We start from the raw sequence: 23,920 nt of genomic DNA, 5'->3' as shown, positions 1-23,920 counted from the left end.
ACTACTGACAAGAAATACTTGGAAGGGATGCACCTTAAACATACTGAAGTCAAAGATAATTGTATTAAACCTTCTTAAAATGCAAAAATCATTTAATACCAGCAAAATAAACATCTAGCATGCCGAAATTACATTACTGCATTCTTCAGTCAGTTGTTCCACGGGCAACAGGAAAGCTTTTTCATGGTGAAAGTGATATGGGACTTTGATATAGTCTAGAAAACTACTTCAGTTTCTGACAGTATCCTCAGTCTAACTTTTGAGTTTTGAGGGTCAACCATACTGGGAGTTCCCACAGCTGAAAATGCATGCTGCATGTGGAGAATTTTCCTAGTATCTCTGTAGTTAAATTACATTTGTTTTGTACATTATGTGCTACTCTTACAAGAAACTATCATGGAGTATGGCAATAAACAAAGTAGTAATAAACACCACACATCTTGAAACACCTTCCCTGCCCCTCCCCGCCTCGCCATAAAATTTTGCTTTTAAAAATCATTGCTTTATTTGCTTTTACTGTTGTATGAAGATAATAGTACGTCTTGATGTGAACAGGTTTAGCTTGCAGGACTGGGTTTTGAGCACAGTCTGCTTTCAAAAAGCACTTGAAAGCTTTTATCTTCAATTAACCTGTTGTTGGGGGAAAGATATTCTAAAAACGGTGAATATTGTATGTATGTATGAATATTATGAAGCTTCAAGGTCAGCAACTCTTCTTTTTACCAAGAAAACATCTGTTTTCATGTGTTTGAACCTTGAAATGGATGGTTTCAGCTTTTCTTCTTGCCGCAGCTGGCAAAAAAGAATGTGCACGGTTCCTAGAAATAAAAATCAGTTTGACCTAGTAATGATTCAGATCTCACTGATAGTGACCTTAAACTACATCCTTTTGAGGCTTTGAAAATGTTCTATTACCCAGCCAGCATTAAGCAGTGAAACTGTTGTGTATTGAATGCCTGGCCTTTTAACAGGCATCATGAGATTGTACAAGAGCAGGATGACCCTTCTCAGATTGTGTCCCCCTGGGAATGAATCACAGCCGGCAAAGACATTTTCCTAAATATCCCTTAGTTGTTGTGATTTTGTTTTTTTCTTTTTGGGGTGTCTCTCTATTTCACAGGATACAAAGGAATGCCGTATTTAAATTATTTTTCCCTTCATCTTCTTGGTTAGTGCTTTTATTACAGCCATATCATCTTCCAAACACCTGTTCCCATTTTAACCCCATCCTAATCTCTTGCCAAAAGCTGAACTCGGGTAGGAATGCAGTAGTCCCAATAAGGTGTTAAAAATAAAATAGTAGTTGATACTTAAATACCCATTTATATACACAAACAAATTAATCCTCATACCTCACGCAGGGAGGTATTTATTCTCATTCCAGTTTTAACTGCCAGGAAGCGAAGAGAGAATTTAAGCAGCTAATTTTTCAAACTTGCTTTTTTCCATAAAGTTTTCAAAAGATAACCCAATGAAGACACCTGTTCAAACTAGTTTCAAAGTGTTACTTAAAAGTGCCACATTCTCCTTTAATGTACTCTACCTTGTTCTTTTGAGTTACGGTAGATCGACTGTTTGGACCGTTTTAATTGCATGTAAATGTAAGCACATAACCAAATACCTCTCATTAAAAGATATCATTTATTTCTGTTGTTCTCTGATGCATCCATTCTGTGTCATGCTCCCTCTGCCCCCTCCCCGCATCTTCTTGGTATTTCAAGTGGCACTTCAGGTGGTGTTTGTGTTTGGTGTATTCAGAAATGGATGTGCACACAGGAGATGGCCATGTCTTACACTGTGGCAACATTGAATATCTGGCAAGATATTGCAGCAGTTCCAGCATGACATCACAGTGTGCTCTGCTCATGTGCCATTTGCTGAGGGAGACTCTCTAAACCCAGTTTACGTCTGTGTACTGGTTTCTGTGCATTGCTAGCTCTAAACATTGCAGGAAATTAAGATTATAGACCATTTCTTAACTTCCAGTTTTTTGCTGATTTTGGTTTTGGATATAACTGAAACACAGTTTGAAGATGAAAGCAAAAATAAAGTGGAACTTCACCCACCAGACCATGAGCAGATAGAGTATTAACCAGAAGTGCTTGGCTTCTTTCTTTGTTTAAAGCACTTTACCACATCAGTTTTTAATACAGCTTTTCCTGACAGTCAGATGGAAGACAGAGCAGGTGCCCTCTGGTGCTGCTCCATAGTTTCTCCTGTCAGTTTTACCTATCTGTTGGGTTTGCTATAGCATCTTGGTGTAAGAGATGAGAAAGTTGCCTTACGAGTGGTCTCAAACAGACTTTTTAAACAGGTAGCTAAATTTGGACGAAGAAAAAATTATTTTCATTAAGTTACAATTAAAAAATGCATTGACCTACAACACTAATATCTAATGGCTCTGGTGTCTTGCCAGTGATGATTCCTGCAGATAATTTTTGCAGTATTGCTATTACACTGAGAGTTGTGGAGAGCATGAGGGAAACCCAAGTTTTGTAGTTACTTGTATGATAGCCTTGATAACGCACCACACCAATTACATAGCTCTTTTATTTAGTGTGGATGCTTGTCTAAACTTCAGTTTTTAGCAAGAGATACTACTTTGTCCTCCTTATGCTTCCAGTTCCTTGTTCTCTTTAGCTTTCCACCGTATTGCTTCTAAAATTAAAATAATCTTAGCCTGCTATTTTTTCTCCTATTAATGGGAGGGAGAAAGAAGACAAGAAACACAAGCAAGAAACAGGCATTCTCCAGCCAGGCACCAAAGGGGATTCTGGCTTGCAGATTTTGCCTGGTGCTGCAGCTGGGCAACAATAAATAATTATTTTTGTAGTAATGTTGCTTTTCCTAGGGAAACAGTGTGAGCAAGACTGCATGGGGACATGTCTCCTACTGTAGTAGTATGAGCCATAGCACGGGCTGGAAGTAAATCCTGACTGAAGGTGTATTGTGTGGGTTTAGGGGAGAAGGATTGATTGGTATGAGGAGAAAAATGTCAGGGGAAGTTGTTAAAAATAGGAGAAGGAAGATCTGAGTTAACATGGTGAATGGTTCAATATTAGGGAATAATAGAGAAAATAATAGTTTATGATGAAGGGAACATTTGAGCTGGAAAAACAAGCTGGTAATAGAAGATTATATTGTTCATTTTCTTGATTTGGATGATGGAGCACTTGGAAGTTACCTTCCTATTTTAGAGTTTGCTACAGTACTTCGTGGCAAAAGGGACAGGAGGAGAGGAAGGAAGGAAACATTTGCCAGCTTAGAATCCAGCTGAGCATGTTACTGTGTAGTAAAGACCTAAAACCAGTGCTTCTCTTTCACATTTATTAGCACTTCCCTGTCTTCAAGTCATAGTAGAATTGGAATACAGTAAGAGGGTATTTTGCTGAGATAGGATGCTTCATAAAATACATTGCAGAGAATACTGTCAAAGAAAATCTAATTGAGAGCCACAGCCATGCACATGACCAGAACTTCACAGACCTGGGAAAGCCAGCATCTCATCAAAGAAGTAACTGTATAGTGTGCTGACTGATCTCCGATCTCACACCTGACATACACCATACCTTATCAGCTTGCTTTTGAGAGTGGTGATTTGATGATACTGATGAAGAGAAATTATGTTGCTGCTTAGTTGAGCCTATTTATTCCCTATGGAATTAGCTACAATTTATTTGCTCTGTGGTCAAAAAGTAAATCCATGTATCTCTCTATCTAGACCTTTCTTCTAAAAGGCATCAGACTATGCAGAGTGCCTTGTTCAGGGGTGTTGTTTTTTTTATTCTTTTCCTCATTGCTGAAATACTACAAGAGGTGCAGTTGTGGGATGCTAAGCAGCAACAGTGTTCGCTCCTTTCCCTTTCTGGGGAAATGCTTGGGTATTGTAGACGCTGGTCAAGTTGAAACAGATTTCCAAGAATGCAAAGAAATCTCATGGAAGGAGAACTACAAAAATACAACAGAGCCTTAGACTGACATGACTTTCAGGAAATTGGCCCAGAGCAAATCCTGCTGTGACAGCAGGCTCTGTGTGTGAAGGTGTGAAATGGCGAGCTGTGCGTTGAAGTGCAGGTCTTCGAAAGGGTAGCAAACGTAACCTTCTCCAATTCAGCCTTGTGCAACACCTTTCGGGGAGGCTAAAAAGTTTTTAGGAGCTGCATCGTATGTTCAGGTTTGGTGTGCCAGGGATTAATTTCTTCACATCTCTAGCTTTAGGATGTAGCTAGTGTGCTGTAAATTGACACAGCAGCTTGCAGTGCCTTGTTTGTTTTAGGTTAACACGTGTCTCCCAACTGCCCTTACAAGTATGTGCTTAAACAAGTGTCTTTTCTACAGCACTTTAAAACCACTTGATGCAGAAAAATATGTGCTGCTCGGATTGCCTGATTAGTGTGAAGTTCATCATGGTAATTACTACAGTAAAACCCAAACATCATCTGGTGTTAAGAAAATCCTAAATTCCATGGGTTTTGCAGCCTCGTTTGCTTTGGATCAGTAATTGCAATGCAACATGAGTACCAAGTTTCGTCCCCCACTGTGGTCTGCATTCAAGAGAGAAACTGTATTAAGACTAACAAAGGTAAATAATACTCCTGTTTCTGTGCCTGTCTTAATGATGAGTACCTTTTTTTTTTTTTTTTTTTTTTTTTTACTTTACAAGAAGTAATGTCTGCAATTGAAATAAAAGTAGTATAATGAGGAAGGCTTGGCAAAAGACAAAATAAAGCCATGAAGTTTGGGATTTCTCATATCTAGATGTAAAGAATCAAAAGAATAATAGCATTCTCAACTTAACCTGAAAAAAACCAACCCAAAAAGTTTTCCTTTTTTCACGCAAAGAACTACTTGATCTAAAATTTAAAAAAAAAAAAACAACTACTGTCTTCATATAAAATGACAACATGAAGAAGTTTATTTTCTACTGTTTTTGCAGCTGCTTATAGTTTTCCCTCTAAAGCTTGAAAAAGCTTCGGCATGCAACTGTTGTGTTAGCAAAGAGATAGCTTGCAGTGCACGTGCACAGCCTGGGACTTCAGAGGAAATCTTTTGCTTTTTCTCATTTATCTCTGTCACATTTCAAATCCAGCTTCGTTCTTATAAGAAATTAATACTTTTAGGAAGGATTAGTTGAAAGAATGCATGCTGATTCATAGATGGGTTTATTTCATCAATCCTGAAGGGACATTACCAGAATGAAAAATCATATTTAAAAAAAATAAATCCTTGCTTTGGTTACAATTAATTCCACTAGCAATTAAATGAAAGGAATCTACTTAACTTTCTTCTTGGTTGTTTTGGTTATATTTTATATCTTCCCTAGCTTGGACAGAAGAAGAAAGTGATTTGTCAGAGTGACATTCTAATGAGTTTCTTCCTGCAATGAAGACTGGAAAGCCCACAGATCTGCCGTGCCTTTCACGTTGTACAGGAGAGGACTTGCCTTCCCCCAGCCTTCTCCTAGAAGTGCTTGGGGAATTTGGTTGTTTAGGTGATAGGTCTACTGAAGCCAAGTTCTCCCCAGCTTTTGTTGCCAGCAGCATTCCTCTGCTTCTGTGGTAGTATAGCACTGACCAAAAATAGGTTTTCGTTAAGACTTTCAAGCTGCTTGAAACAGCTTCTCTTTGAGATGGGAAATTCCTTGCAGTTACATATGCTAAAGAATGGCCTTGACCTCCTGTGGAGTCCTTCACAAAATGTCCTCTCTTCCACACCCAAATCTGAGCCTTGTAGGGGTTAGTGGGTCAGATTGCAAAGCTGCCGTTCCACAAACACTTATTCTTCAACCCAATTTGCAGGGTTTCAGCTTGTCAGGGTAGCACAGTTCCACAACATGTGCTTCTGTTGACTTCATTATTGCTGTCACCAACATAGTCCCCTGCAGCACAGTGCTGCCGTGTTTGGCTCGGAGAGTATTCTGGATATATTTTAGTTTCTGTCTCCATTGCAATTCAAGCATGGTAGTGATAATCATGAAGGCTTTTATACTGACCCTAAATTTTAGCTCCTTATTTGACTAAATATTTGAAACTTGGCTTGTCCAGCAGTATCTGCTCAGTCAACCTGTAGTACTGTAATATTGTTTTAGTGACCTTTTCAATGGACTTGTATTCCTCTAGTGACATTTTTGTTTGAAATTGTTTTCCATAGTAAAGTATTTAAGACTTACTAGCCTAGTGGTGTGAAGTTCTGCTGCTGTGAGCACAGGCTGGTGGTTTCTCATTTCACTTAGTCCAAAAATGCCAAGGAAGGGTAATGATGTAGAACACTTTTCATATTCTGATGTGTACTCAAAGCCAGGCTTCTCACTGCATGGCCTTTAAAGCATGTTGGGAAGCTTTCCCTTTCTGAGAGAACCTGAAACAATTGTTTTTGGCATGTTGCGATAAGTGGCAGCCATTGATTGTCTGTGGAGGGGATATTAGAGCAGCCAAGTCTACTTAGATGACCTCTGTGGCATAGGGGAAACAGGCATACAGTGGCATCATGTTCAGCTATCCTCCCAAGAACCTGGAGTGTAGGAAAAAGAATTAAGTATCAGTGTAACAGAGGGCAACTTTGCAGCTGGAGTACAGCCAGGCAGTTTGCAGACTACCAGGAGGCCATCTTAAGACAAGGAAATCCCGCACTGTCACGGTAGGGACATCTCTGGCTCCTCTCATTCTTCTAGTAGTGAATATGCTGCCTTCCTCTCCAATTTCTTCTAAAAATGCCTTTGCACTTACCAGAAGCAGCCTCAGAGATATGCAACAGCTTGGTAGCATTAAGTCTGGAAAAGACAGATGCTTTTTTATGGGTCTGTGGATTCAGTGGGAGTGAGCATAAATATAGCAGTTAATGTTCTCTCACGTCTCTGCTCAACTAATGCCATCTGCTTTGTGTCCGTTCATTCACACTGGTGCCAAAAAGTAATTCTGGCACAGGTTATTTGTGCACCAGCGGACTTGGTCCCTGACTGTTAGGTGAGTGTGAATATGTAAACTGTGTGGTATGGGTAAGCAGGCGAACTCTGAAGTTTTAATGTGGCTGTTCGTAAGCAGCCATTGCCAATAGATGCTAATCCACAGGGTAATGGTAACAACTGTAAGGCATCGCTGCTTCTGGTGGTGGTGGTGCAGGAATGGGAAGAGCACCACTGTTGCACCTCAGAGAAGGAAGTAGTCCTTTGGCTCCTCTGGTCCTTGTCAGCAGCTGTGGGAACACCAAACTCTGAGCAGAGAATTCAGTTGTTCATAGAGCTGGGACCTAGGTGTGGTGCAGATGCTTGAATGCTGCCACTCCTTGATCTGTCTTTATTTTACAGAGGTAAGAAATGTCAGGCACGTTTTTATGGCCTTCTCTATGTGTTTATGCACATTGTCACTGTAGTTGTACCAGTGCATTGGTAAATACAGAGGAGGAGTTACATGTAGGCTTAGTTATACTCACACAAACATGTTTATATTACTTTCTCTGGTTCTTTTTTCAAGGTAGAGATGTATTCTATGTACAGGGCATCTTGACTGCACTATTAATTGCAACCACCCAAGCGCTTGTACTAGCTGTAATTATTAGGAATTAAACCACAACACTTAACACTAGCCATAGCTTTTGTGCCATACAAATCTGTATGTGAATTAGACATTGGTCTGATGCTTTGAGTATATGTTATCTTCCAAACCCAGCTGTATGTGTGGAGAAAAAGACTATTCTCAGCTTTTCACTCTTGTTTCCACCAGAGCTTAGTCTCTTCCCTGTGATCTGCCAGGAGAATTGTTTGTGCAAACCCTCCCTGTCTTGTTTCTTGGATAAATCAATCTGGTTAGCGCTGACTAGAGTTTAGCATACCAGTCTGATTTCACCAGATGCTAGGTAGAAATTTTGAAATGCCATTTTGTGGGGAGAAAGGAACAGTAACTTGTTGCAGAGGGAAACCATTGAGCCTGTGAAGTTAATGTCATGCACCACTACAGCTGGATCTAGGAGCAGAGGTCTGCCCACAGCTGACCATGTCTTTTTGGGGAGGTTACTATCTTCCTGCGCACATGGATGGCGTGGCATTGCTTGATTACTTGTCAGCCTTGGTGGAAATGAAGACAGCATTTGACGTTGATTGTAGGCTGTAGCCTCATTGGTGTATAATCAGCACCTCCTCTGCAGTCATTCAGTCATGCCCGATTTCATACCAGCACACGTGCGGGATTAAAGCACGGGTATCTGTACAGATTGTCCGCTTGCAGTAGATATAATTTAAGATAGCCATGTAAGTTGTGTTCTAGAACACAATGTGGCATTATGAACTGTGTGTGATACTGTCTAAAAATTGGTCTAATGTTCAAAGAAGACAACAGTAAAATGTCTCTTATGCATTTAAGCCTCAGTTTTGAGCCTGGTGGTGGAGTTTTGTTCTTTGTTGTGCAATGGAAAAGCAAAACTAGAACAGTCATATTTCAGGAAATGTTCGTAGGTTTAATAGGTTCATTTTCTTCTGCTCAAACCGAAGCATAAGTAACTACTTTCAGCCCACTCTTTTCCTTTCTATTATGCAGGAGTAAAGGCAAGTACAATTCCCTCTCCAATACTGAAGAGAAATTCTGTAGTGTGTCTTCTACCTGCTTTTGTTTAGCTCTTGGGAGAGACATAGGTATTAGAAATTCTGTGTCCTCAGACATATCACAGAGATATTTATTTATGCGTGATTCACGTTGTCTCCTTTAAAGAGAATTCAAACATAAGAACAGTTTAAAAGTTTGTGTTAGAGCATGGGAATGCATCTTCTGGCATACAGTGGTTTTCAGCTTTTGTTGAGATTAAGGATCTGGCTTCTTTTCTGTTTCTTGCAGATGATTGAAAGATTGAACTGCTTTTCCTTCACTTTTTTTTTTTAGGCAAGAAAATGATTTTCTCTTAGTGCTGTTTCCTCTGTCTGTTGTCAGCTCCACAAGACAGATTGTATGCACTGGATTTGCAGATTGCATTTCTTTATAAAATATATTGTTTAGCTGCCTACAGTCATGCTTCTGCTTCTCTTAGAGCAGTCATCCACTCCACCCGCTCACCAAGTGTTACTGCTTGGGTAGAAGAGATTTCTTTCCAGCAGCTTCTGCCATCTGGAACCACCTTCTTTTATCTCCCTAGTTCATTAGGTCTTCATAGCTTTCAAAATACTTTCTGAAATTACAACTTTTTTCTTTCACCTGTTAATCGTCAGTCTTTGACTCTGTGAATGGATGCTTAATACAGTAGGAAATTCCCTTTACCCACTGTTGTCTTGAGATTTTTGTTGTATAAAGTCAATAGAATGCTTTGATGCACAGTTTGATGAAACCACACACACACACGAAGTTACAGAATGGTTTGGGTCGGAAGGAACCTTTAAAATCATCTGGTCCAACCCCCTGCCATGGGCAGGGACACCTTCCACTAGACCAGGATGCTCGAAGCCCCATCCAGCCTGGCCTTGAGCACTTCGAACGATGGGGCATTCCCAGCTTCTCGGGGCAATCTGTACCAATGTCTCACCACCCTCATCATAAAAACATTCTTCCTTATGTCCAATATAAACCAACACTCTATAAAATAAAATGTTATTGGAAAGTTTCAGAAAGGCTGAAACCATAACTGCCTTCTCCCTGCTGAGGAAAGAATATTGTCAGCCTCTGGTTTTGTAGCTTATAGTAAAAGAGTTTCCACCAGCATAGTGCTGCCGCTTAACTTGCTTGTGTGTGTGTATGTACAAAATTATCACTGAGTCACAGAATGACTGAGGCTGGAGGGCACCTCTGAAGACTGCCCAGTCCAACCTCACCACTCAAGCAGGGTCAGCCAGAGCCAGCTGCCCCAGGCTGTCTCTGGTCAGGTTTGGAATATGCAAAGGACAGAAGGAGATTGCATCGCTTGTCTGGCCAACCTGTTGCAAAGTTTGACCACATTAAGTACACTCACTGTCAGGATGCTTTTCTCACTCCTTAGTACCATTCTCATGTAGTTTGGAGTATGCGTAACAGTTTGACATTTTGCATTTTCCTGGGAAAGCTAAGAGAGCACAGCTTCTAGAATTGAACATCACAACCTGGGTTTCTTAACTTGCCCTGGCTGCAAAAGCATTTAACAAAGTTTTTTTCTGCTTTATTTTTTAAAGAAAAATTATTTTGTAAGCTATATCCTTTGTACGTCTGCGGGGCTCTGCTGCTCCCTCTGTTTTGATATCTCTTAAAATGCTTGAAAATGTGGAGTTTATGTTCATTCATTATCCACAGGTCTTAGCAGCTTCTGGCTCCATGGAAAATAATGGGGTGGAGTGCTGAGATGCACTTGATACTATGAGATAGGATAACATTATTGTCTTCAGAAATAATTGAAAGAAAATGACAAAACAATGTCTCCCATTATAGAAGTAAGGATAACAGAATATAAAAATCAGTTCTTAATGATGGATAGCTATGCTGAGTGATTTAAGAAGGGGACAGCGTGCTGAGGTAAGGTCAATTAAAAATCTGTGAACAAACTGATTACAAAACTGACTTTTATTCTGAATTTAGTGATAAACCTTAGTTCATAGATCAGATAGCTGTTCAGCACATTATTTTTCTTTCAAAATGTGCTAGTAACAGTGAAATACTGCATTTGCAGACTTTGCTGAAAAAATTGCTAGTAGACCTGGAATAGGCCAGTAGTTGTCTATCTTGCAGAGAAAGTATTCTAATACATGGAAAACACTTTCCCAACCTATGATAATTCATTTATTATGTAGAACATATAGTTTGCTGCTGTTTAGAGATTCAAGAGCATCTACAGTTACAATAAAGAAATATTTTATATTCTTCATATTGAACTTCAGATAAGGTGGAACTTAAGTGGTTTAGTTTCAGTTGGTTTTGATCTCAAATATCTTCATGTGTTGCAGGTATTTTTTAAGCAGTTTATGATTTCCATGTGTTATCCCTTTTTTTGTTAGCTATGTCAACTGCAGGGATGATCTAACGTGCTCTTTTCATTTCACATTGTTAGTAAATATAAATACAGAAAATAATAAATGATTCTTTTTGATGTTTTTCAATTTATTGGTCAGTAGGGGAGCCTGGCAGTCTAGGGAAACATTATGTTGCAAATAATCCTCTCAAAGGAGTGAAAATTTATAAAATACAGCAAGTAGTCAAATTAAACAAATATATCCACTCTAATGATACCTCAAAACTGTGTGTCAAAGGAGCCTGCAATCTTGGGTAGAAAAATATGCTTAAAATTTTGAATCTTGTCTATTGAGATGGTTATCGCTTTTCTTGATTTTTTTCTTTTTTATCCTTGCAATGTAAGGACAAATTTCTCACCTTGTTAAAGTCAATGTGACTTTTGTCTTTGACTTAATTGGTGCCAGGATTTCACCCCTAGCCTCTGTTACTTGTAACTTGTGACTCTTCCCACAGGTAATCTTTTACATTTGCTATTAATTATGCGTCTCTATTCATCTGAGCAACTAAATAATGAGAAAGGTGACAGTTGTATTGATTTTCCTTTCATTTTATGTCTTTCAGGGTAGGAGTCTTTGGCCTAGTGGATAAATTTCCCTACATGATGAGTAGTCTCTAGCTTTTGCAACACCCCTTGCTTGAGCTGACAGAAATGTTTTTGATGTAACAGCTTTTTCCAATTTGTTGGAAAATGCTGACTGAGCTGAATGAAAACACTTAGCGGGAATATGTCAGTGTGATGAGATTTTCATGGGCAAGCAGGCAGACTTCCACCCTGGCCAGCCAGCTATTTGCTGGGCAGGTTTGCTGATAGACGATTCTGAAAAATTATGTTCTACATGAAAATTATTGTTTCTGAATTTTAGTTCCAGTTTGGAAGAAGAAAGGAATGATTCAGAAATGTGGAAGCTTTTGGGGATCTCAGTTGTCTTGTCTGTACAAACCCTTCCATGTAGCAACATGGCAGCTTTCTAATAGCTGTTAGTGGGTTTCTTTTCATCTTTAACCAAGAATTGCTATTCTTAACCATTCATGCCTCGTAGTCATGTTATTTTAGATATGAATCCTTTGCATGAATGTTTTTCTGAGAAGTCTCTTAGATATGTTAAAACTTGCTTAATTTTTTGCATCCTCTATAGCAGACATGTAACTCTCTCTTATAAATTCCTTGGGCATAGGATCCAAATAAATGTCTTTATTTTGCCCTCTGTTCTGAACACTTGGTGGTATTTTATGCTTTAATTCAATTCCTTCTGGTTGATCATTCTTCATGCATTCTTTAGTCATGGTATCAAGTAGATTGGTGATTGAAGGTCAGCTCTGAAAATCCAAAGTGGTAATTGATAGTAATTTGAATCTTCACTTAAGTGAACGTTGAAAGGTCTTGGAGAGAAAAAAAAGGGGAAATGTATGTCTCGAATGTGGGGGTTTTTCTTGTGTGTTTTTTGTGGGGTAGGAGATACAGGCTATATTTTTTGGAACACTGTTCTGGGTTTTTTGGGGTTTTTTGTGGTTGTTCAGGGGTTGGGTTTTTTTTGTCCTTCTGTGGTGGCATCTGTCCATCTTTCTTTCTGTCCTTGTGATCAGCAAAGTTCTCCATCGAATATCTGAGGCAATCTTCTTGGCAGATGAAAATCTGGACATGTGATTATGTTTCTAGTCGGCTAACTTAACTTTCTGAGTTAGTATCCTGCAGGTTCTGAAGAAGGCTAAACAAAACCAAAACCATACGCAAGAAACTGCTGCATGCATGTGACCAAGAACAACTGAGTTGGGACAGCAGAAATCCTATAGGTCTCTTGTATTAGATGGCTCACCTTCCCTCTGAATAGCTGTCGACATGACAGTCCACTTAGTGCACTAAAAAGAAGAAGAGTGTCATTTGCAATGTTCTGATCTTATACAAGTATTTGTCTTCTCCCCTAGGGTAGGATTTTGGTTCCTGGTCACTTTAAAATGTAAGGCATTTTTTCTTTACGACTTTGGACTTTCCATCAGGAGTTTTAGTCCTGACTTTGGAATCAGGATTTCACTTACAGCAACAGCACTGTTCAAACAAGCTAATACTTGGACAAAACAGGGAATATATCCAAGATTTAATCTGGTCTAGTTTCAAAATTCTATCAAATAGCCTTTTAAGTTAGACAAGATGAACACCTCGTGCTTGGTTATTCTGGGGGAAAAAAAGAGTTTGCTATGTAGTTCAGCAACAAGTGCAGTGTAGTGCTTGAGCAAAAAGAGTAAGCTTGGGAATTTTAGGAGACACATATTAGAAAAGTGATGGGACAGTAACACTGCTTTCAAATATAGCCTCTGATCTTTCATTATGTTAGTGTGTTATTTTTATAAAATAAAAAGATGATTATAATATGTAATTTCAGTTAATACAATGAAACATCTTTGGTTTACCCACAGTGTTGAGACTAATCACAGTGTTATTCTTGCTTCCTTTTACAGGTTGCCTTTTTGAAGATGTGAAGAATGCGGATACCTGCGTTGAAGACTATTCTGAAATTCATCTTCAGCAGAAACATTGAGATGACTTCCAATGACGTGACTTCTAGGAAAAAAATCCACTGTCAATACGAAACAGAATGTGTTACTCTTCATATCTGGACGTGTTTCAAAGCCAAAGACAGAGAGAATTAACTTTTGCATCCAGTACGTTCTTAGATGTCATTCTAAGAGTGACTTACCTGTCACTCCTGTCACATCCAGCTGGAATGACTGTTACGATCTCTTGATTGCTAAAAAGAAATTATCTATGTATCTTAGTACTACCTGTATCAGACAGTGTTTGATAGTGGCCTATATGTCAGTAGGAAAATTCACAGCTGGTAGGAGAGAAAGGTTTTAAAATATTTAACGTCCTGGATGCTAACATAAGGTCTTTACTTTCTTTGCTCTGGTAAAGTTAGAGGTCCAACTTTAAAATGTAAATTCTAGTTTCTGTCAAATATATATGTTTATCATGTATATTGTTTCCACATTAAGGTTTATCTTCCTTCTTGGGAGAGAGGGAAGACAGTTCATGTATTCCTATACCTCATTTGAATTTTTAAAAATTGGTAATGTTTTAGAAAATCAAGGTTTTATGCTTACTTGGAATAATTATTCCTTCAAATTCAAAAAAGAACATGTGTGTGAAGGCTGGCCTTGCAGAAACTGCTGGAGGTGAAAGATACTTGTAGCAAGTCAATACAGCTACTCTGAATCATCATTGTCTGTTGTGGATGCTCAGTTGCCTTCCATGGGAATGACAGCACATTTCCATGGAATACAAAAGTTGCTAACATTTTTGGCTTTGGAGTGGATTGCTCACTTAGTTATCAGCAATTTTTGCCTTCCCTTGTCCAGGAGAACAGGATGGTATACATGCATAGGCTAAGGAACAGGTAAGATGTCTCCTGGCATTTTTTTTTCAGTTCCTGCTCATTGGAATTGACTGCTTTTGAGCTAGAAGGAAGTGATCCTTTAGTATCAACCATCTCTTTTGGACCCCTGATCCCTCCAGGTTCTTATCCCATATCTGCCTCCATTATCTGCAGTTTTCCTCAAACTTGCTCTTGGCAAATCAGTCAGGTACTGGAATGGTTCGGCTGACCTAGCGTGACAATTCTTGAGTTCTCAAAATGGGTATAAAAAGGTATTCAAACAGAAAAAAAAACCCCAAACCAACAAATAAACAAACAAAAAAGACAAGAGAGCCTGTTTATGTAGGCTGGCTTTTTTCAAAGCCCCTCTTAAAAAAAAAAAAAAGATCCTACTTTGTTGGAAAACTATTTTTAGGAGGATGGGACTCTGGAGGGAATATTACTGTTAGATGAGTTCTCTGAAAGTTCCTGGGTTTCAAGCAAAGTTAACATGTCCTTTACTCATGAAATGATCATAATGTAGGACTTGACCCTGCGAAGTGTTGGGCACCTTATCTGGGTTTTACACATCCAAAGACAAGGAGCTGAGGCCTCCTAGCTCCCAGTCTGGTTATCATCGTATTTTTCTGTTATTATTGTAGTTTTCAGTATTGAAGGAAGAACAAAAGTATTCGGAGTTTTGTATTCAGGGACGAAATTATCTAGCTTTAAGGTATTTTGTCTATGCACCAATGTTTACTCATTTTATGAACAAAATATATTTTTTAAATCAGTTTACTGTTTGTTCTGCTTAATTTCTGTGACAGTTTCAGCTTCCCAGAATATGCCTGAGCAATTTGCAGATGGAAGACATTCATGTCACATAGAAATACTCCATCTTTAAAATCTAGTCCGACCTATTTAAATTACCCCTGTTAAGGTTTTGCATGTATGGAGCCATCTTATGTCAGAGAATATTTATGCTTTTGAGGTTCAGTCTCTGTCATGTCATGCCGCCTTTGGTATTGTGGCCAGAAAGAGTTGATCTATCTCTGGTAACATACTTGGTTCCAGAATGATCACAGTATCACAGCAGGGTCAGGGTGGGAATGGACCTCTGGGGATCATCTCCTCCAGCCCCCTGATAAAGCAGCTTCACCTGGAGCAGGTTGCACAGAAATGCATCCAGGCAGGTTTTGAATGTCTGCAGAGAAGGAGACCCCACAGCCTCTCTGGGCAGCCTGTCCCAGTGCTCTGTCACCATCAAGGTAAAAAGTTCTTCCTCATATTCAGGTGGAACCTCTTGTGTTGCCGTTTGTGCCTGTTGCCCCTTGTCCTGTCCTGGGCACCACTGCAAGGAGCCTGGCCCCGTCCTCTGGACACTCGCCCTTAAGATCCCCTCCCAGTCTTCTCCTCTCCAGCCCCAGCTCTCTCAGGCTTCCCTCAGAAGGGAGATGCTCCAGTGCAGACAGATCATCATCCAGATGATGAATGCAGACATTTCACTGGGAGTATTTTTTGGGGAAAAAAACCCTTCTGAAGATGAAAGACAGATCACTCCCATACTGCCTGGTCTGCTGCTCATCTGTGGGAGCTAATGGTTGAGGAAACAACCTGAGAGAGGGCTAAGCCCAGCGTGTACACTTAAAACATTAAACTTTTTAGGAGCTTGCCCTCTGGCTACGTATGTTTAAAGATTTTCCTTGTTCTTTTTTACCCTATATGTTGGTGAACTGGGTCTTGCTGGGGTGGAGTTAACATATTCTTCATAGCAGCCCGTATGGTGCTGTGGTTTGGGTTTGTGGCTCCCGCAGTGCTGGTAGCACACCAATGTTTTGACTATACCTGGACCTTCTCTTTGATTTCCTGCTCTGCCCCCACCTCCCCCCAGTGAATAGACTGAGCATGGGCAAGAAGAGAGGAGGTGGGGGGACGCAGTGGGGACAGCTGTGTCCCCCCCCGAAGGGACATCATGCACAGCAGTAAAAACTGTGGAGGAAGAAAGGGGTAATGGGGTCGAGGTCATGGTTGCGCACAGAACAGCTAGGCATTGGTCTGCTTGTCGGAGGTGGTGAGTTGCTGCGTTTGCATCACTTGGTTTCGTTTCCCTTTTTTCTTTCTCTTTGCTTCACTTATTAAACTGTCTTTGTCTCGACCCGCAAATTTTCTTTTGATCTTCCTGTTCTTTACCCCGTCATGCTGGTGGAGGAATGGGGAGGGAGAGTGTGAGTGAGCAGCTGAGTGGGTGTTTAGCTGCTGGCTGGGGTCAACCCACCACAATTGGAAGCAGAAGTTGCAAAGTCCCCAAAAGAAAAAGAATAAAACTTTCTGATGCATCTCGGCAGGACAGTGTCATGTTCCCCCTTTCTTGGTTCCAGCTCTGAGACCTCCATTAACATTTAACCATTGACATTATCTGGAAAATATCAGACCACATATGATAATATATAAATGCCTCGGACACGTTTCCATTTAAAAATAGATTTCTTAGGCCGTGTTCAGGAAAAAAATATATTTTTGATACTTTCCCAGATACCAGGCAATACATTATTCAGAATTCCTGTTTCTGCAGATAACACTTGTGGCTTTTTTTTCCCCTCCTATTTCTTATGTGATCTTTTCTACTTAGCCAGTAGTGGACTTGAAATGGGACAGCTTCACACGACACTTTCTTGCATTCTAGCTGCTTTATAAAAGCAAAACTGGGCCATTTTTTCAGGGCGATCTTAGCAGTTAACCATGGGCTCTCATGAACAGTGGACTTGGCTTAAGAAAATGTGTTGAGTTCCTATCAAGGCTCCTTCCTTGACCTTTGCCTATCACTGCCCTTGTGTAAGAGTCGGTCTAAAGAGAACGATATTGTCTCAACATTGCTAACAGAGACCTGGAGATGGAATGTGCTCCTCATGGACACCGAGACGCCGAGACCCTGAAGGAGAACTGCACGGTACGAGGAGTACTGTGCCGCTCCCTGATACCCGGCCCTGGAAGGAACAACTACGATAAGGTCGCACAACAACTGTTGTCGTTACGACGAACCAGAACATGCGTGATAATCTTGCTCAAGAAGGCAGAGACTGACAACAATCCATGGGCCAGAGGAGGAGCAACGTGTATTGCTCGGCATAAAAGAGGACTCTTTAGCAACTGAATTTTAGGAGATCGCCACCAAGGATCACGACGATCGGAAGGACCGGCGGGACGCTGCCTGGACCTGGGACCACAGGGACGCCTTGGACCCGTGGTGGTAGCTATAATCCTCTTTCCTTTTTACTTTATTTTTTCTTCACTTTCTGTCTTTCTACCTATCGCACGCCGCTTTATGGGCAAACAATAAAGTGGTGCTGCTTGATTAAAGCGTAACCCCTTGGCGCGGTCGCCTTGATTTTTGCACTTTGAGATCATAGTAAACGACCCATCACGAGTCCGCTGAGTGGACCGTGACACCTTGCCTCCATTTCTCTGTCTGTTGAATAGCATGATGCCATTTGGTTGTTGACATCAGCATTTTGAAAAGTTGTTTAAGTACAATTAGTACAATTATTTACTGTGTTATTTTCTTAGCATCCAGAGTTAGTGGCACATTTTAGTCTAGTCTAAATGCCGTGTTTGGATACATCCATAACAGAAAGCGTGTTGGTTTTGAAGTGTGCAGGCAGTATCTCCGTGCAGATGGAAAAGCACGCAGCAAGACAGGACTTAGCCTAGAAGCTGTGTTCTTAGGAAATTTTTTGTCATTCTTATCGCTTGCCCTCTCTCCCCAGCACTTTTTATCTGTTAAGTCTGCATTTCTCACTGCAGAAAGTGTCTTAATTTTTGCTTTCTGTAGTGCCAAGCATGCTGTTAGTCTTCAAGTAATAATAATAAATCAGCAATGACGTTAAGAAGTCCCCCACTCACATTAACTGAGATAGATGTGCATCCTTTCCTAATATGCAGTTTCCAAATAGTGTATGGCAACAAGAAGATATTAAAAATGTCAGCTTTAATTTTAATGTGCTATTGGGTTATAAAGATGGCTATCGCTGTGGTGCAGAAAACATGCCTATCTGTCAGACCAGTACTGTTCCCTCCATTAGCAACAATATTGTTTCTGTCATTAACGGGTCACAGGGGGAATATACTAGTGTAGGACTTGTTACTTCTTTTAAACAGGTTTGACCATTTAACTGGGTTAGTTAAATTGGTGTACCAAATTGAGTCCCAATGGGATTAATTTTAATTCCAAAATTAGGGTGGCTCTCTAGCTTTGTCTAAATCCCCACTAGAGCATGGCAGAATAAACTGAACAATAATAACAAAAGGCTTGATCAGGGACCTGTACTGGTATTGCCCTGTGAGTCAAAGGCCGAGTTCTAGCTTACCTCCATTTTACTTTTCTGTGTAGAGAAACTTGTCTGTATAAGGAGCAACTTTAATTAAAATTTATAATAGATCTTTCTGCACTCAAGCATTCTGGGTTTAAATGCAAATGCTTTTCAGTAATTTTCTTTCTGTTTTGCTGCCTTCATTTTCATTCTCCCAGAACACCACTTTGTGGTTTCAATTTTAGACTTCGCGTCCTTTCATTTCTCTCCTAGCCAACTGTGCTCCGTTATAAATGACAGGTAACTTGTCTGAGGTACTGCATTAGCTCAGCAGCCTCATTCCTTTCGGTTTTCCTCCACAGGTTTTCTGGCTACCAGAGTATCACCGTTGTAGAAGCGCTGCAAAAAATCTGCAGATGGACAAATTATAGAAACATCGAGCAACTCTGTCTTTACTAGACTACTTTGGTTTATTCTTTCGGAGCAGGCTGAATTGCCTTCTAGCAGATGCTGAGGAGCATTAGGCAATGTTCACAGAATAGCAGGAATTTTGCAGGTTCACCTGCTAACAGCTCAGCAGCAACATGTGTATCTTCCAGTATCTGATTGAAACATGGCATTTTTCTTACTGTGGACAGCAATTGCTGTGTTCATATCCCGCGGTTCTGTGGTTCAGTACTTTCAGATGTTGTTCTCTTGAACCTGGCAGTAATGTTGTTGTGTCACTGCTGTATCGTGTCCAGTGGTACATGCTTCATCGCCATCCGATTGTCTTAACACGTGGATTGTGCAGGTCTGTGTACTGTGTCCTTAGTGATAGATGCTGCTTCCACCCGCTTGTGTTCAGGGATGACATAAATGTGTGTTAATTTACCATGTAAACAACAGAAAACTTTATTTCAAAATATAAAGTGTCATTTTAACATACATGCTTTTAATCATTTCCTTAAGATTGCAAAGTTTTTGTGGGTTTTTTTTGTTGTTTGTTTGGTTTGGTTTGGTTTGGTTGGGGGTTTTTTGCCATAACCGGGTTTTCTGTAGTGCGGGCAGGAAGGCAGACCTGCAGAGGGCTCTGCCATGTGTTTGTGTCACTGGCAGCTCCACCAGCTAGGGGCTTGTGAAACAGACTTTACACCTTCATTATTGATACCAGCTAATTACAACCCCAGCTGGCTGGCCATCTTGTCTGTTACTACACGTGTTTCCTCACTTTTAAAACTATGACTGTATCATAAGGGTCATGGGTCTCCTGTCGGCGACAAGGTTGTTTGCTCAGCAGTGCAGCTGGGAGAAAAGTCCCTGTGTGGCCATAAACCAAGTTACGTGGATGAGGGACGGACCGCGAGTACGATAGAGCTGCTGTAGCCGTCCTGACTTCAGTGGAGCCATTGCCAGTTTACATCAGCCAACAACGTGCAGTGTGGACAGGAGGGAGGTGACGTCTCTTGTCTTCCCCTCTCAGTCCCACTTCAGAATATAGAACTGAGTTGGCACGCGTGTAGAAATAGGGCTGGGTATGTCTCAGAAAGGCCTCACACCACGTCTGGGCAAGTGTGTCCAGAGGACGGGGCCAGGCTCCTTTCAGTGGTGCCCAGTGACAGGACAAGGGGCAACGGACACAAACGGTGACACAGGAAGCTCCACCTGAATATAAGGAAGAGCTTCTTTACCCTGATGGTGGCAGAGCACTGGGACAGGCTGCCCAGAGAGGCTGTGGGGTCTCCTTCTCCGCAGACATTCAAAACCTGCCTGGATGCGACTCTGTGCCACCTGCTCCAGGTGAAGCTGCTTTAGCAGGGGGCTGGAGGAGATGATCCCCAGAGGTGCCTTCCCACCCTGACCACATTGTGATTCTGTGACAGCCACGGAGTCAGTTGTCATTGTATCACCGTATCAGGAGGGCTCAGTGCAGCGCAAGAGTGAAAATGCAGCAGAAGGACATTGGCTGCAAAACAAGAAGAGGGGAGAAAGAAATTCCGTCAGTGCTCTATCAGCTCTGCCTGATACAGTCCTAGATTAATAGGCTTATTGAGTATATTCATGATGCAGTGGCTCTGCTCTCAACTTCTTTGTAAACTTTGTCAAAAGTTTCTGTCTGTGAGTAATGGGAAGCATGACATGTAACGATCCGGTTGTATAGTTCACGCGGGCTGTTTGCTCAGATTATTAGACTTGCCCTTTACCAGGCTTTGATTTATGTGGACCTAATAAGAGCAGAGCAAGAACAGTCCTTTGTTTGAGCTTTAAAAGAAAACAGAGGTGTGGGACAATTTACAGTTTCTGCTTTGTTGCTGAAAAGGGGTTTGCAAATTTATTGGAATAAATATCCTTAAACTTGAAGCAAAATGAAAATGCACTAAATTAAGAGTGCCTTTTAAATTAATGGCTATTGAGAAGAAGATACAAGTTGTCGTTTTAGTTGATTCACAGTAATTATTAAGATCATATTTTGTGGTTGAGATGCACAAACACGGCTTGACTGTTGCAACCTCTTATCTCAAGAGTACAAAGAGCGGTGTCTGTTCCGATCCAGCAAACACAGCTCTGGCAGTTCTCTGTGTAGGTAAGTAAACAAGACATGAGCGAGCCCAGCCGAAGACAGGGAGCACAGCGTGACAAAGGGCTCTGTAAGATGCTTAGAGGGAAAAGATATTAACAACGTGCCTGATGGACGTTTTTTCCTGTCTTTAGAAGTGCTTTTTAGATTGCTGCAGGCATATGAAGAAACATTTTGGTGGGTTGGGGATTTTGGAATTGGTGTCATAATTTGCAAATGAAAACATATTTCCTAGCTCATTGGGTTTTTTCGATGGTCTCATGAACTCAAAAGAACATCTTGTCATATAGCAATGCTGATTTTTTTAACTAATATTTCTAATTACCCGTGGATTTACTAGGGTCTGCGTTACAATCTGTACCTTCCTCTTCTATATTTTGACACTTGCTCAGCAAGAGTCACCATCTGCACAAGAGTAATTAGCTTTCACCAAATTTAGAAAACTTTCGTTTGAAGTGGAAACGAGCGGCAATTTGTTGTTATAGTTGCCAGAAGACTAATAAGTAAAAAAGACTTCACGTGGGCTATTTGTTTTGTTGTGTATCATTTCACATTGTAAAGTGGATTTTTGTCTCTTACTCTACTAGACAAATGTTCCATTGTTAGTATTAATAATTTTTGTTTTGGCCATAGAACATAATTTTAAAGCATTTTCAAAAAAGCTGGAGTTCAGAACCTGCAAGACTTTTCCCATCACTTAGATATCATCTCCTGTACAGCTGGCACACTTCCACGTGGTTCCCTCTCATGTGACTCTCTTCATATCCTGATCCACCCTAAATTTAATCAGTTGGGGATTTTTTTGTCCTACTGTCCTTACTGGAAAACTGACCCAAAGCCTTACTCTTCTGATGGGAATCTTCTGATTTCTGGGGTAAGTGTATCCCAGGCTAATTTACACCCATTTGTTGTTGTGCCAACAGCATTCCTTCATGTAGGTAGTTAGATTTCTTCCTGGATTCTTAAACCTCATTCCATGTTTAGGGAACAGTTCCATCTCCTCGGTGTTCATTTTATTAGTGGTTTCTTTCCCAAAGATAGACTTTGTGTTCTACCAAACTCTGTGTCAGTCCCACTTTGAATTAATCTCCCTTGTGCAGGAGCGAGCCCATTGTGCACAAGGTGTGCATCTTATCAAAGTGACACTGATGGTTCCTTATTTCTTTTTGGAACACCTCACTTCACACATTAGTGAGTGCTTCTCTTTTTTTCATGTCTGCGGCACACTGGTGGTTCATAGCAGACACCCCAGCTCTTCTTCCCTTCCATTTCCAACCGTGGAGACCCAAAGAACGCCACTATTCTCTGGCAGAAAAATCTAATTATTTCGTAAGTATTTCACATGTACTTATGCTTTGCGGCTATGTGTACATATACACATACACACATTGTGCTTTGTATGTTTGATTCTTTCCTTAGTTTTCTGATCCTGCTTTATTTATGATGCTTCTGACTTTCACATCAGCAAATGTTCTTAAAACATTTCTAGTGGACCATGTCACTGTGCTGTGGTCACTAGTGCAAATGTTTAGTAAGATTGGCTCATAGGCGGAACTACTATTCTCTCTGGGCAGTTACTTCTCTTCCTGGTTTCCGCTGGGAGGCTGAACCTTGAGGGTTGAAATCAGACCTCAGCAGAAGTCAGGATCTCAATGCTGTCATCCCAAGCCCTGTGCCGGTCCTGATCTACCAAGCAGAATCAGCCCTTCAGCTGTCATCGACACTCACCAGACCATACATGTTCCTGACCATACATTCACCTCCAGTGAATGGAGTCCCCCGCCTGTGGTAGACAGGTGTTGCTGTATTATATGTTTCAGCTGTTAAATTGCAGATTGTCTTGTTCTTATTTAGCGCTCTCTTGCTGGTCCATTCAAATTTTTTTTTTTCTAGTTCCCCCCCCCCCCCGCAGTTTGGAATTTTAATGTTTGGTACAAAGAGACTATCATTCCGGTAACCAAATGCTCCTTTAAGAAACGCAGCGTTATATTCCATCCCTTCTGCTGCGAATGCCAAACGCAGCCTGATAATAAATTGAGACCAAAGTATGGTGGTGGGAGCAAGACTGGTCAAATTCCAGTAGTTGTTGATGGAAATTGGTGCTGCTCTGAGGTTGAGTGCTTGGTGGTTTAGCCTTGATAGCTTTGTGGCTACAGATGGGACTTGGTGGACCCATACTTTCCCTGCCTGAGTGCATAAACGTTCAAAGAGCCTTTTGACAGACCTGTGACAGACCTGTGCTTTAGCTCTTCTATGTGCGATTTATTTATATCCCAGGCTCGTAACAATAATGCACTATATCCTATATAAGCTTTTTTGAACTATGAACTCTTCAGACCCTGTTGCGACGGAGGGAAGACACAGTCACTCAATATGAGTGATCAGCAGACTTCGTTTATTGTGCCTTACAGTCACCTTTTATGCCTTGTTATAATTAGCTCATACAATTACAAAAGTTAAGCTCATTATTGGTTAGTTGCCTAAATACCAAGCCCGCCCCTAGTTTCTCTTCTGTAGTTGTCTGTTCCCACCTGCAACATTCTTTTCCCACCGAAACCTTCCTGTTATTGTGTAACAAGGACAGCCAAAGACAGTGTATTTTTGCTTTACTTCAGGTAAGCTGAGAGCGATGTGCATTTTTGTCCGGCCAGCTGGACTATGTCTATGAGACCTTTTTCAGCTAGCCAGTTACCCACAAGACCCAGCATTCTGTGTGGCGTGAGTCTGTCCTCGCTGCAGTGTTGGAGCAGCTCT

General features: G+C 40.8%; 1 protein-coding gene across 2 annotated transcripts in view; it reads left to right on the top strand.

Annotated features, from left to right (window-relative positions):
- The window catches only part of UBE3D (ubiquitin protein ligase E3D), an 84,485-nt gene extending 69,389 nt beyond the window's left edge, over window positions 1-15,096 (top strand). Inside the window, exons 10-11 of one of the 2 annotated variants that reach the window (XR_008748073.1) lie at window positions 4,339-4,582; window positions 13,407-15,096. Coding sequence is in view for 1 of the 2 variants with exons in the window: in XM_055810337.1 (XP_055666312.1) it covers window positions 13,407-13,427 (21 nt within the window). In the remaining variant the exon portion in view is untranslated. The remainder of the gene's footprint in view (window positions 1-4,338; window positions 4,583-13,406) is intronic. The other variant, XM_055810337.1, reaches the window with a different exon arrangement.
- Window positions 15,097-23,920: the final 8,824 nt, after the last annotated feature.

Source organism: Falco peregrinus, chromosome 7, assembly GCF_023634155.1.
Source record: "Falco peregrinus isolate bFalPer1 chromosome 7, bFalPer1.pri, whole genome shotgun sequence".
Taxonomy (NCBI): Eukaryota; Metazoa; Chordata; class Aves; order Falconiformes; family Falconidae; genus Falco; species Falco peregrinus.
Note: the sequence above shows the minus strand (reverse complement) of the source record. Positions and strands in the feature narration are given on the sequence as shown.